The sequence below is a fragment of the Homalodisca vitripennis genome, unplaced genomic scaffold (assembly GCF_021130785.1).
Source record: "Homalodisca vitripennis isolate AUS2020 unplaced genomic scaffold, UT_GWSS_2.1 ScUCBcl_1447;HRSCAF=5089, whole genome shotgun sequence".
Lineage (NCBI taxonomy): Eukaryota > Metazoa > Arthropoda > Insecta > Hemiptera > Cicadellidae > Homalodisca > Homalodisca vitripennis.
Window position 1 is genome coordinate 1 of NW_025777573.1, and position 12,801 is coordinate 12,801.

The 12,801-nt window shown below is 34.6% G+C and overlaps 1 protein-coding gene across 1 annotated transcript in view; it reads right to left on the reverse strand.

Annotated features, from left to right (window-relative positions):
* Positions 1-3,698: 3,698 nt before the first annotated feature.
* Positions 3,699-12,801, reverse strand: part of LOC124371447 (ubiquitin domain-containing protein UBFD1-like) — a 31,530-nt gene continuing 22,427 nt past the window's right edge. The window contains exons 5-7 of the mRNA XM_046829776.1: positions 12,428-12,616; positions 7,655-7,766; positions 3,699-3,759 (exon numbers count right to left, since the gene is read on the reverse strand). Of these exons, the coding sequence (XP_046685732.1) occupies positions 7,659-7,766; positions 12,428-12,616 (297 nt within the window). The 3' untranslated portion in view covers positions 3,699-3,759; positions 7,655-7,658. The remainder of the gene's footprint in view (positions 3,760-7,654; positions 7,767-12,427; positions 12,617-12,801) is intronic.

Sequence of the window (12,801 nt, forward strand, 5' to 3'; positions counted from 1 at the left end):
AAAATTTTCCCCCTTTCAAAATTTCGGGGGGGGGTTTTTCACCCCCCTTTTTTTTATGCATTAAATTTTTTTTAAAAAAGTAAGAAATCTATATATAAAAAAAAAAAATGTTTGTATTTTTTTCCCCTTTTTATGGAATCGTGAACTATTGGACCGTTCATAAAAAAAAATTTGGGGTACGTATATGTATTTTTCCAGGGGGGAAAGGTTTTTTTAAAAGCTGGGGCCCCCCCCTTTCCCTTTTCAGGATTCCCCCCAAAACTGGTTAAAAAAATACCCATAAGAAATGCATTGCAGCAAACAAATGTTAACGTCTTTTAAATTTTTTAAACCCCAGCTGTTTTTGGGGTTAAACATATATTCCCCTTAGGGGTTTTAAAAGCATAGAAAAAAGTTAAGAAAACCCCCAAAATTTTGTTTAAAACTGTTTTTGCAATCACTTTTAAAAAAATTAGATTTAAAATTATCCAGATAATACAATTTCAAATTGACAAAAAAATTTCCCCTTTAAAAACTGCAATATTTTTTTTAATAAAACCGGCCAGCTTGATCAAAGAGAATTTTCCCAGATCCCCATAATTACTTCTTACTTGGGGGACAAAATAAAAAAATTTTTATAAAATCAACCTTTTTTGTTTTTTTTGCGAAGTAGGTTCTCAAAACTCCGTTTTTAACATTTCTCTCGAGGGGAAAAAAAACAAAGCAAGCTCAATCGTGGCCCCCGGAAAAATAAAAAATTTTAATAAAAAATTTATTATAGTAAAAAAAAAATTTCTAAAAATTTTTAAGGGGAATTGGGGGTTCTTAATTTTTGCGTGCGAACCGTGGGTAACACTATTTTAGAGGGGGGAAAGGGGGTTACAAACCTTAAAAATACCCCAAGAGGCTCACTTTTGGAACGACTAAAAATTATCTCAGAAATTTTTTTAGAATGTTTTTTTAAAAAAGAATAAGTAATTTTATAGTGTACTGTTTTAAAGGGGAAAATTGGGGCGTGCGAGCCGGGGGAAAATTTTTTAAAAAAAAATTTTTAAAAATTGGGGCCCCCAAAGCGCGCCGGGCCCCTAGTTTTTTTTTATAAAATCTTTGAGAAAAAACAACTGTTGCTCACCTTTGTTTTGGTTCCTAACAATGTAAGCATTCCTATCCCTCGTAACTATTTTTTTCCATGATGCAAAGACAATGTTAGTATGAACTAAGTGTTGCAACTTCTTCTAAATTAAACCCAGTATAGACCATCAGCGAAGTGTTACAAGAAATACAATAAAACATCTTTGTTTAGTGTTAAATACTGGAATGCTGCTGATATAAAAACCAACACACATTATTGAGGTTATCTACAGTATGTTGGATAATGATTGAGAATAATAGACAAAATAAAGTATGCAGATCTCATAATTATTTTGTAAATGAAAAAAATGGTGTATTTGCAGAAGAAAAACCTGTTTGTTTTGTTCTTAAAAACACCACCCTCAGTATCATTTGTGCAGGTCACTTTCCTTCTCTGGGTGCCAACACAAACACTCTTCCTTCTTAAAGACGTCCCTAAGGTGGGATTTCTTTAGAGAACCCTCCAATATATTAAGTGTTGTCTTTGATCAGGAATCACATCATTCTTTTTTTAATTGTACTATCGGTTTTCGGTCGGGATAGTTGTTCAAATTTAATAGTTATTAGTCCTAAAATAACATAAAAATTTACATAAACTCCAAGAGGAATAGCAGGCATACTGAAATAGGAAATCCATACATAAAAATTGTTGAAGATAAAAATGTGAAATTTTTACAGGATGTATTGAATTTAACAGATTCTGGGAGTGACATGTTTATTTAAGAATAGAAAACGAGTTTTTTTAAATAAAAAAAACAACTTATAGGAAATTACTTATACTGTACATAATATCGCTCTATACATCTTTTATGTACATATTGTAAAGCAATCCATATCATTCCATATCTTCAATTGGTTTTCTTTGGGCTGATAATAAAATACCCCTCAACACTTTCAGCCCCAGATGCCTAATTTTACAGTCAGTGATGTTATTATAATCATGAATCTTCACGAGGGACTGAAGTATTAAATTCTGCTTCAAACAAGGTATAACTTCTTCTACAATGATGAAATTCTTTTCCTAACTTTCCTCTTAAAGAAAAAGTATTTTAAAGATACCTTTAAATTATTTTAAATGACTACAACTCCTGGAATGACAAATAGTCGCTTTGTGATTATGAATAACTAGTCCCGTGTACATGTTGACTGCACTAGTTCATCAGGTTCAGTTCGACAAGTCAGTTCTCTTAAAAGGGTTAGATGTTGAAACGATGCAAAGAGTTCGTTTTAGTTTCTTTGTCATCCAAATTTGCTTTGATCTCTTCACATGAATCTTGACTCCAGATTCCAGGAGTAAAAACCTGTGACAGCGCCAGCTTGCAGACGCTGCACTAAGAGGAAGGTGAACTGGAGCTAAACTCAAAGTTCACACTGAATCAACCCTTTTTACCATGTATAAGTGGTTTGTTAAAACATGGTTCTGCATACCATACAAAATTCTTCAGTCGGTGTAGGTCAATAATTTAAGACGAATGAAGCAAGGCTTTCCTTATTGGTCCTACAAAATCAATTGAGCGTACATCTCAAAAGCTGGATGTACTTTATAGTACTGTATTAAGAAAATGTTTCCACTTAACCACAAAGAAATTAACAATGGTACAAGAATCAAGAAACTGATAAAAGATGTTTGTAAGGTCTTTCGTGGAAGAAGTGATACATCAATATAGCAAGGATACGAAGGTAATAGAAGAACATGGGATGTGCCACCAAAGAAATTTAATATTGAATGATTTAGCTAAAAAGTAAAATAACTTCAGGTTGTTCTGTACAAACTGTAATGATATCAACATGCTTACTAGTTGAGAATAATTGTATATGTAAGTTATACTGATAGATTTACATAAATGTTCACCAAAAACTGGTAGATTCCTTTTTGAAACATCCTGTATAATCAAGGAAAGTCTATATTCTTCTGGAACAGGAAATCTCTATGCAATATTGCTAATTGAATAGACAACGGATAGTTCTAATGGATTTTTCAAGTGGAGGAGTTTCAGTTTTTCAACCCCAGATCAGTACAAAATACTCATAAAGCACAAGAGGTAAATTCTTTGTTTAAAGATTGTTATTGATGATTTAATGTTTGGAAGAATAATACGTTTTCGGATATTTGCCATTGTTATGACAAATACCCAAAATCCTATTATTTTTTCAAGTGGTAAATGATTATATAATACGTTGGCAAACAATAAATTAATTAGTTGAAGTTGGAAAAACTCCAGTTGCAAAAAAATAACAATTCTAAAAAACGGATTTTCTCTTGGATAGGACATCTGTAATAGTAAAGAAATGTATAGTACATAAAAAATCTCATTTTTAAAACTAGTTCCAAGATTAAAAGCAATCCAAATCATTCCAAATTCATTGTTGCCATCTAAAACTGTTACTCAAATCACTACCTGAAAGGTCAAAGGTTAAATAAAATACACGTCTTCCCCACCATGCTGATTTACATGGCCTCTCTCTGGGTATTTTATTTATAAAGTAATAAATACAAAATCTAACTTATTCATTTACAGAGATAAACTTGAAATAATAAACCAACAACTGATTGAAAGTAGGTACACGAAATAGTACGATGCTCTTTGAATCACCACGATGTAATCTGGACACATTTGCTCACAATGTTGCTCTATCTCTTCACGCTGCCTGAAATCAGAATAAAACATTGTTTATTACTGAATAAAAAAAAATCACATTTGCTCTGATTGTTAGTAATTTTACAGATTCGATAAAAACTGGTGTTTACTGTAGAACAACAGGTCTATTATTTTTCTTAGACCTCAGAGTTATTTTGGGCATTTAAAATAATTAGGCTCACAACGGCAGAGGATTGTGGCTCCATACCTGCCAATTTCCGTTCCTAATATCTGATAAAAAAGCATACATATAATTTACATTATGGTCTGTCGTTTACATCAGCATAAGTATTTTCAATCTTACCATGTACAAAAATATTACGGTAATTTGAAATTGATGCAGGTGAAGCCGATTTGGAACTACCAAGAAAAATGAATCCAATCTGTCAGCATTAAGTGGTAGGAAGAGAATTATGACTGGGTGGGAGAACATGCAGGCCAAGGGTTAATAGTTATGGGCAAATAAAACTGAACCAAAGAGAGTAACAGAACTTGCATTCACTCCATTGCCTAGAGTTATTGCCACCAAGCCTAGATGAGTTAAGAGGATTTGTTTATTTTATTTTACTAACTTAGGCTACATGAAACACAGGGGCAAAAGTAATTGTATTAATATTTATGCTGGAATATACACTTTAATGAATTATTTATAAAATGGAATTCAGAATCAAACCATCCCCACAACAATAGAACTTTTATTGAAAAAAGTTTAAAAGAAGGACTATCCAATTTTTTAAAGTGTCTTGTGCCATTTCAGTTTTGGACATTTTACCACAAAAAATTTTGGTAAAAATTGCATGTCGTAGTAATCTAGAAATTCAGATGTATTAAATAAACAATAAAACCTTATTAATCTTATCCTAACTAAATAGCGGAAGAAAAAATAATTAACTGCAAAAGAGAATTAAAATACCGGGTGTTTATAAATGAATGTCGGGGTCTTATCACTTTGTATTTTTTTTTTACATATAACTTAAAATTATAACTCATACATCAAACTAAAGAGTAACTCAGTTTTTTGTATTGTCACCTGTTGTCGCAAAGTTTCCTCCATCATCTGTAAGAAAGTGCTAGTAGCAAAAATGGTGACTTGTGAATAGAGGCTTTTTGTGTTCTGCAGTTTGCAAAGACAGAATCTGTAGTAACTGTGCAACAAGCATTCTGTATAAAGTTAGGTTGTGATCCTCCGAGTGATAATAACATCCGTAGATGGTATCATCAGTTTGAAGATACTGGCTGCCTTTGCAAAGGGAAGAGTATGGGACGATCAACAGTTAGTGGAGAAAGTGTTGAGCGAGTGAGAGAGACTTTCACGCATAGCCCACAGAAATCAGTTTGGAAGGCTAGTCGTGAATTAGCAAGTCCAGCGATGACTGTTTGTAAAGTTTTACGGAAATACGCTTACAACTATGTCCTTATCGTTTGCAGTTATTACAGGCTCTAAAGCCTGCAGACTATGGTTAATGTGCCAATTTTGTTGCTGCACGAAATGTTGCTGCATGACAATGAAGATTTACTGGATCATGTAGTTTTCAGTGATGAATCAACATTTCACCACAGTAGACATGTGAACACTCACAATGTGCTTATCTGGGGCTCAGAAAACCCTCACGAGATGGTACAACTGCAGCGAGTCTCTCCTAAATTGAATGTCTTGTGTACCACATAAAAGCGGAAAGATTCTGGGCCTTTTTTTTTTAAGAAAGAACTGTAACAGGTATTTCTTATCTTGATGCTCTAAAACTATAGCTATTTCCTCAATTGGAAGGAGATAACTAAAGAATTTCATTCGGCAGCAAGATGATGCACCATCTCACTGGCATAACTCAATACATGATTGGTTGAATGTCACTGAACCTGACCGCTGGTTTGGCTGCAAGGAGCTTAATGGCAGAGTTTGTTTCACATGGCCTCCACGTTCATCTGACCTGACGCCATGTGATTTCTACCTTTGGGATTCATAAAGGATTGTATATGTGCTTTCCGCTACCAGCTGACCTACGGAAACAGGATTGAAGCAGATGTTGCAACAATCACTCCAGACACATTGATCAAAGCCTGGTAAGAAACTGGGTTATCGACTTGACGTGAGCTGTGTGATGATTGGAGCTCACATTCAACACTTGTAAGTTTGTAGCTATAACTATTTGAGTTGCTCTTTAATTTCATGTATTAATTAAGGCTTTTTGTCTAATTTTAAGTTTTATGTAATAAATCTGCTGCTAGACAAACTGCACAACATGCTATGCATAATCTACTAATACTAATATCTTATACTTTCAAAATATATTAGTTTCATAAATAAAATAATTAAGCAAAACCATTTGTGTTCGCCAAAAACAAACCGACACTCTGAGTCAGTGGGTTTTATGAAAAAACTTAAGTGCAGTTGCTAAGCAATCAATTTATTATATCTGTAAAATAAATTTCTAGACTGGTAAAAACTGTTGTATTCAGAAAGAACTGATCATTTTGTACATAAAGTAATCAAACTATCAACTAAGTTGCGTCGGTTCGTCAGCTGTTTTTGTTTCCACGTCTCTGCGTGTAAGGAAAACTTTGACTAGTGAGTTTCCACAAGAAGATCCACTTTATACTTGGTTTATGCAAGAAACAAGCAGGCATACGCCTATTTCAGGTAACTGTCTCATGGTAAAGCCAAATTCTTTTATATAAAATCTTGTAAAAGACTGTAGTGTTGGATGGTTTCATAAACTGATGAGGCATTTTGGAGCCTGATTGTTAAGTTTAACCCTTTTGACCGCCGTGAGCCACTATAGTGGCTCGAGATGTACGGTACCTTGACCGCCATGGGCCACTATAGTGGCTCGCTGTATGCGGTACCTTGAGCGCCGCAGGCCACTATAGTGGCTCTGTGAAATTTACGCCTTTGTCCTTATAGTTTAAACATAATATATGTAAAATATTATTTATATCAACTTTGAATTATATTGCTCTGCTTCATTTCAACTATAAAATATTGATATTTACTTCTTTCTATAGTAACAAGTGTATCTTCATTCTACAGCGGAATTTTTGGAATTTTACTTAAATTACATTATTTTATGCAATTTCTGTGGAATATATTTGTAACTTTTAGTATATGCTCAAAACAATACGTACTTTTAGGTTAAAAAACGTTATTTAAGCCCAAGTTACTTATTCAGTGTGTTTTTGGACCTCAAACTTAAGATTTTTTTTAATTACGACAGGCGTACATACTACTAAACAAATGTAACAAAAAATAAAACTAATTTATTACATCAACTGAAAGTACATCTCTTCACCTTAAAAAACAAAACGAAAACTAAAAGGCTAGCTCAAAATTTACGAAAGTTATGTAATTTAATATGTGACCATGCAGAAACGGGTGATTTTGCCGTGGCGGTATTGGATCCGTGCGGTGCTCAAACGTCTGGCGGTCTAGCGAACGACGGCGCGTGGGAGCGGCGGCGCACTAAGGGTTAAAGGGGTGAAAACCCTCATATGATATAAAATGTTGAGATCTTTATTGTTAAATAAAAAAAACACATTAATGAAATGGAGCTTTGCCCGGATCAGGTTTATAATGTTGATGAAAGCAGCTGATTTGTTTGAACACCTCGTGGATGATCGTGATGACCTAACAACTGCTGATGTAGACACTTGGTTAGTCGAAGAACAAGAAGAAAAATGCCAGATCACAGAAGAAATACTCGACAGTGGCAATGAAAATGAGGTGGACTCTGCAGCTGTTGCTGCACATATGCATAGGTCTGCATCAGTAAAAAGCATTATTTTGAATTCTGTTGCTTATTATAATCTAGCACTCCTGATAGAAGGTCACATTAGTGTGATCCTGCTGTATTAATATTCAGATTAATGGTTCGTTAAGCACTCAGGAGTTAAGCGTCTTATCTCCTCACCTGATCAGAGCAGCCAGGTTCCCAGGATAGCGTCCTTGATGGAGTCAACGTACTGAGCAGGCACCCAGTACACCCAGTAACGAGACGCTTCAGTTGTTCCCATCTGCAGGCCCTGTAACATAACAAGTAACTTGTAAACAATTCAAGATTTTAAAGTTGACCCCTTCACAGTTTTTGGTGATGCAATATTACATTTATAGTGATTGACTAAGTGTGCTACTGACGCAATATTACGCATCGTTATATTGCTCCTGTTTTATTCTGTTATCTGCGTAATACTGTGGAAAAGCATTCCTATGACAACCACGCATTGCGCAAGTAGTTCTGGTATTGTCTACTAGATGTTAGTTTTTTTTCACATTGATTTAAAGAACTTTCATATCTAATTTTAGACATTTCATGAAATATTTTAGACATTCTTGAAATCAATATGAAAAAAAATTAAAATTAATGCATTGCACCTATGATAAAACACTGAATAATTTCCACTGTGTTTATTACTATCAGCTGAAGAAACTTTCTGTAACTTTACACATATTCTATGACAAGCCCTTGACACTACATGCTCTCTAAAAAGAATTTAAAAATAAACAGCTAAAGTTTTATGTTGAAGAAGCCAGTACATTTAAAAGCATATATCTTAAAGCTCTCCAAAAATACGAAGCAACAGGAAATATTGACAACTAAAAGAGACATGATTTAAAAAAAGAACGATTTAGAAGCAAATATCCACATGTAAATCATCTTCACATCTTCAGTGAAGAATCAGACAATAAACATGAAGCATTATGGCAAGTTATCAACAATGAACGGAGAGCTAAATTGAGAAATACTTTGAAATAAAAATTAAAGTTGAAGACGTAACAATCAGAGACTCATCTGAAATAGCAGAGCTTTAACAATTTTTTTCTGAAATAGCCGACAACACCCTATTGCAAAGCAAAACAGTAACACAAGAAAACAGAGTACCCATCAATCCGTTGGGAACTATTTATCCAGCAACTTGAACTCTAACCCCAAAAAACTGCAGAAGTTGAAAACATCATGAACAGTTTAAGACCAAAGGCATCTGCTGGCATCATAGAGTTCTTTTCCAAAATTTTGACCATTGTCAAACACTACAAGAAAGAACTCTCCGCTCCTCTAGTGAGCATAACTAATAAATCACTTGAATGTGGACAGTTTTCCCCAGCAATAAGAATTGGTACGCCAAACACAAAGAGGGTCAAATTACATATCTCCAGAACTACTGAACTATCTCTCTTGTATCTACTTTTCTCCAAGATCATAGACAAATTGCCTTAGATTGATGCTTTATAAGTCAAAAAACCTTTTATTAGCCGACAAACAACACATAGCTTTCTGGAAATTAAGTATACAACTAGAGCCTTGATTGAGTTGACTGATTTCATCATCAGCCAAATTGATAGTGAACAATATGATTCAGCTGTATTTTGAGATTACAGTAAAGCATTTGATTGTTTAGGGCATAAGTTGCTGTGAAAGAACTAGGAGTGAGAGGTTTGGCCAATAAATGGTTCAGAAACTACCTTCAGAACCATTCACAAATAGTGTAAATTCAACACTCACTGAAAGGTCTGAAGTCTGTGTCTACCAGTCTACTCCACAACAGATGACAAAAGGAGTACCCCAGGGTTCTATCTTAGAACCAATTCTCTTTATTTTAATAATAAATTACTTCCCCAAGTGATGCAAAGCCAAAATAAAAAATACAGTTATGTATGCTGATCACTCTACAATTTTTATCAGTAACAAAGCAGCTACCAAACAATTCTACCATATAAAAACAGCCATGGATACAGGAATACAATACTGCAAAATGAATGACAGCAATAAACCCCACCAAGACAATTCAAATGCACTTCTCCACATGAAAATGCCAAGTTTCCAGTACAGCTGGCACTGCAGAAGCAAATCAAACAAAATTCCTTAGTATAATGCTTGACAGCAAGTTTAATTGGACAGAACATATTGATTATTGGTGCAAATAAGCAGTACAAGTATAAATGTTGTTCGAGATTGTGGAAGTATCAACAGCAAATGAGTTTATTTTTCATTAGTAGATTCTCAGATCCATTATGATCACCTCATCTGGGGAGGAACCTCGGCATACAATGTCAACCAGATTCTTCTCCTTGAAAAGAAGGTTGAATGCTGGCGAACTTTGAATCACGTCAAACCTGTCGTCAAGCATTGCAAGACCAAGAGACAAACTTAAACCACAATAAAACACTCATCATGGCTCTAGGTTTAACTTGCCAGTTCATCGCACCACTCTATTATAGAAAAAAAACCCATCTTACACTGGCTGTAAGCTTCGAAACCGTCTATCTGCATTTATAAAAAAACTTAACAGGAGATTAATTAAGGCAGGAGCTGTACACATAGCTGGTGAGAAGACCATACTATAGTGTGGATGAATTCCTCAAGGATAACGGAGAACTCCCACAATTTGTCCAGAACTGAATATATACACTTATGTGTATTTGCATTTTTATTAAATTGACAATATTGTCTTGACATAAATGCTTTACTCAGTCATTAATGTTAGTAGATATCATGTTACAACCCTAAATCATGCTAACTCTACAGGAAACCATTGAATTCTTCTTATAGATAAATCTAGAAACCCTATGGTATTTAAAAATGTATAAGAACCAACCATGGATTTGGATGTTGGATGACTGCTGCTCTGTCAATCAAATGGTACAATGGATTATTCATACCAAAAAGAAAAATACCAGCAATCTGTATCAAAATAAGGCAGTAATTTTTGACAACATTTCGACCCACCCAACAGAAGATCTTTCAGAGGAAGATGGGTGTTTTAATGTTTCTACCTCCAAACATTCTATAAACTTATATAAAAACCAAGGCACCAATCTCTGATTGAACCAATGAAATGCTAATACAGAAGACAGCTGATACAAAAACTGGTGGCTCAAGATGAGGATTCTAACATTCTTTATTGGTAACTTAGTAAAAATAGTTCAATAATCGGCTGCTGCAAGATAGAATGACATGATGATGTGTATGAAACTCAAACCACATAATGTTATTCTATGAAATCTTTGTTCCACGTACCATCCTAGCTAGTGTAGCTACTGTAGTAACACATAATGTGGTTGTAAATATGCATATCCACATAATGTCAAACCACTTTAAGATGATAATTTGCAGTGCGGAGAAAGTAAACAAGTGGCTTTAAAGTGTGTCAACAGAAATGGATGAAACAGAAAACTATAAAGTGTGTTTTATGGAGGGAAAGAGCTTGAGTCTCTGTGCGTAGTCCTGAAACGACATTTGTGCCTCTCTTACTTAAGTTTTAAACCTCTAGGCTTTTATAGAAGTCTATGAGATTTGAGGGCTCCTGTTCTCTGATGTCCTTTGGGCTTAGAAGATAAGCTACTATGATTTTTTTCTGGTTTTGCAATTGGCAGGACAGTTTAGCCATAAATGTGTTCCACTGATTCTTATGCCTCTCTGCAGAGTCTGCATTCATCAGTCTAGCTTAGACCCACCTTTATCAGATGAAACCATAATGTTACTCCTGAATCAGTAGAAGGGCCAATACAATGTCTTGACGAGGTATAGACATTGATGAAACAGTGACTGGAATGCGACCATCTGCAGCTGCTCGCTGTAAAACCAATGTTGTGACTTGACTGTGTGGAAATGTAAGTTTATACAAGGGTCTTTTGGAAAGTAAGTTGCCGAGGCCTCTGACAGCAAACGAGTGGGGGTGGCAGCACGATCAGAGTGGCACTGTGTAGCTCCAATCAGTGCGCACAGTGAATGTCGCTATCTCGTAATAAACTGGTGTTTAAAATGGTTGCCGCAAACAAATTTTCACTGACTGTATCGTGAATTGTGTTTTGTGTATGGATATAGCATTGTTCTATAATACAGTTAAAAAATGGTGCCAATTGTTTCGTAACAAGCAAATTGATGTTCACGATGCATGTGGTGATGACCTCACTGAACAAATCAATCATAACGTTCAGGAAAATCGAAGGTTCACGAGTACAGACCTGTGACTAAGAAACTCGCAAATCATAAATTTGATGCTTGATGGGTATCCAAACTGTTGTTTGATGAAATCAAAGTAAAGAGAATACGGCCAGCTCTAGAGCTTCTTATCTGGTACCATGAAGAAGACAAAATTCTTTGAACGACGCAGTCACTGGTGATGAAACATTAAGTTGTCACTGTTTAACAAATATGACAATCAATAGAGTGGAGTCACTTCCCGTCGGCATGAAAAGAACTGCCATCAGTTAAGTTCACAGGTGACACAATTTTATTCAATTGGTATTGAAAATCTTATACTTACATAAATGTGTGTTACTTATTTAACTGTTTTTTTTTTACATAATAAAAAATACTTTAAAGAGTAATTCTTTCAAATATATATATATATATATATATATATATATATATATATATATATATATATATATATATATATATATAATAAAAAAGCTATAAAAGTAAAGTGATGTTTTATTCTGTAAAGCATCTTATTTCCGAACGACACTTGTGTACCCACTGCAGTCCTCATTTAGTAATATACTACAGTTTTATATACAACATTGTGAGCCAAATGGCTTTTCTAATCAACTGGCTTTTTGGGATCAGTATAACTCCAACTATAAAATGAATCCTGTAAGTTTGAGTTTTAATGTACAGAAAAAAGCATTAACAATTTCTATAAAGTAGAGCAATAAAGTTAATAACTCTATAACAACTCACCATGACGTGATACTGTTCATGGCCCTCTATGGGTTCACTGACAATACTCTTGATAGAGTTCATTGGGATCTTATCTGTCCGTTCCTTGGTTCCGATCCAGACCTGGTCCAATTCCAGCTTGAACGTCAGCCGAACTTTGCCTCCACTCTTGTTCAACATTCCGACCAGCGGAAATGGTGGCAAAGCTTCCTGCAGGAAAAAATAGGGTTTAATCTTACAACTCCTGTATATTATGGTAAAGCCATATATCACATTTTCCAATGCTTGTTTCAGAACACTGAGCAGTACGAGGTCTGGTTAAAAAAATAGTGAGAGAGAACTAGGTGAACCAAGAAAACTAAAAATGATAATCTTAAATATAAAAATTAGCCCAT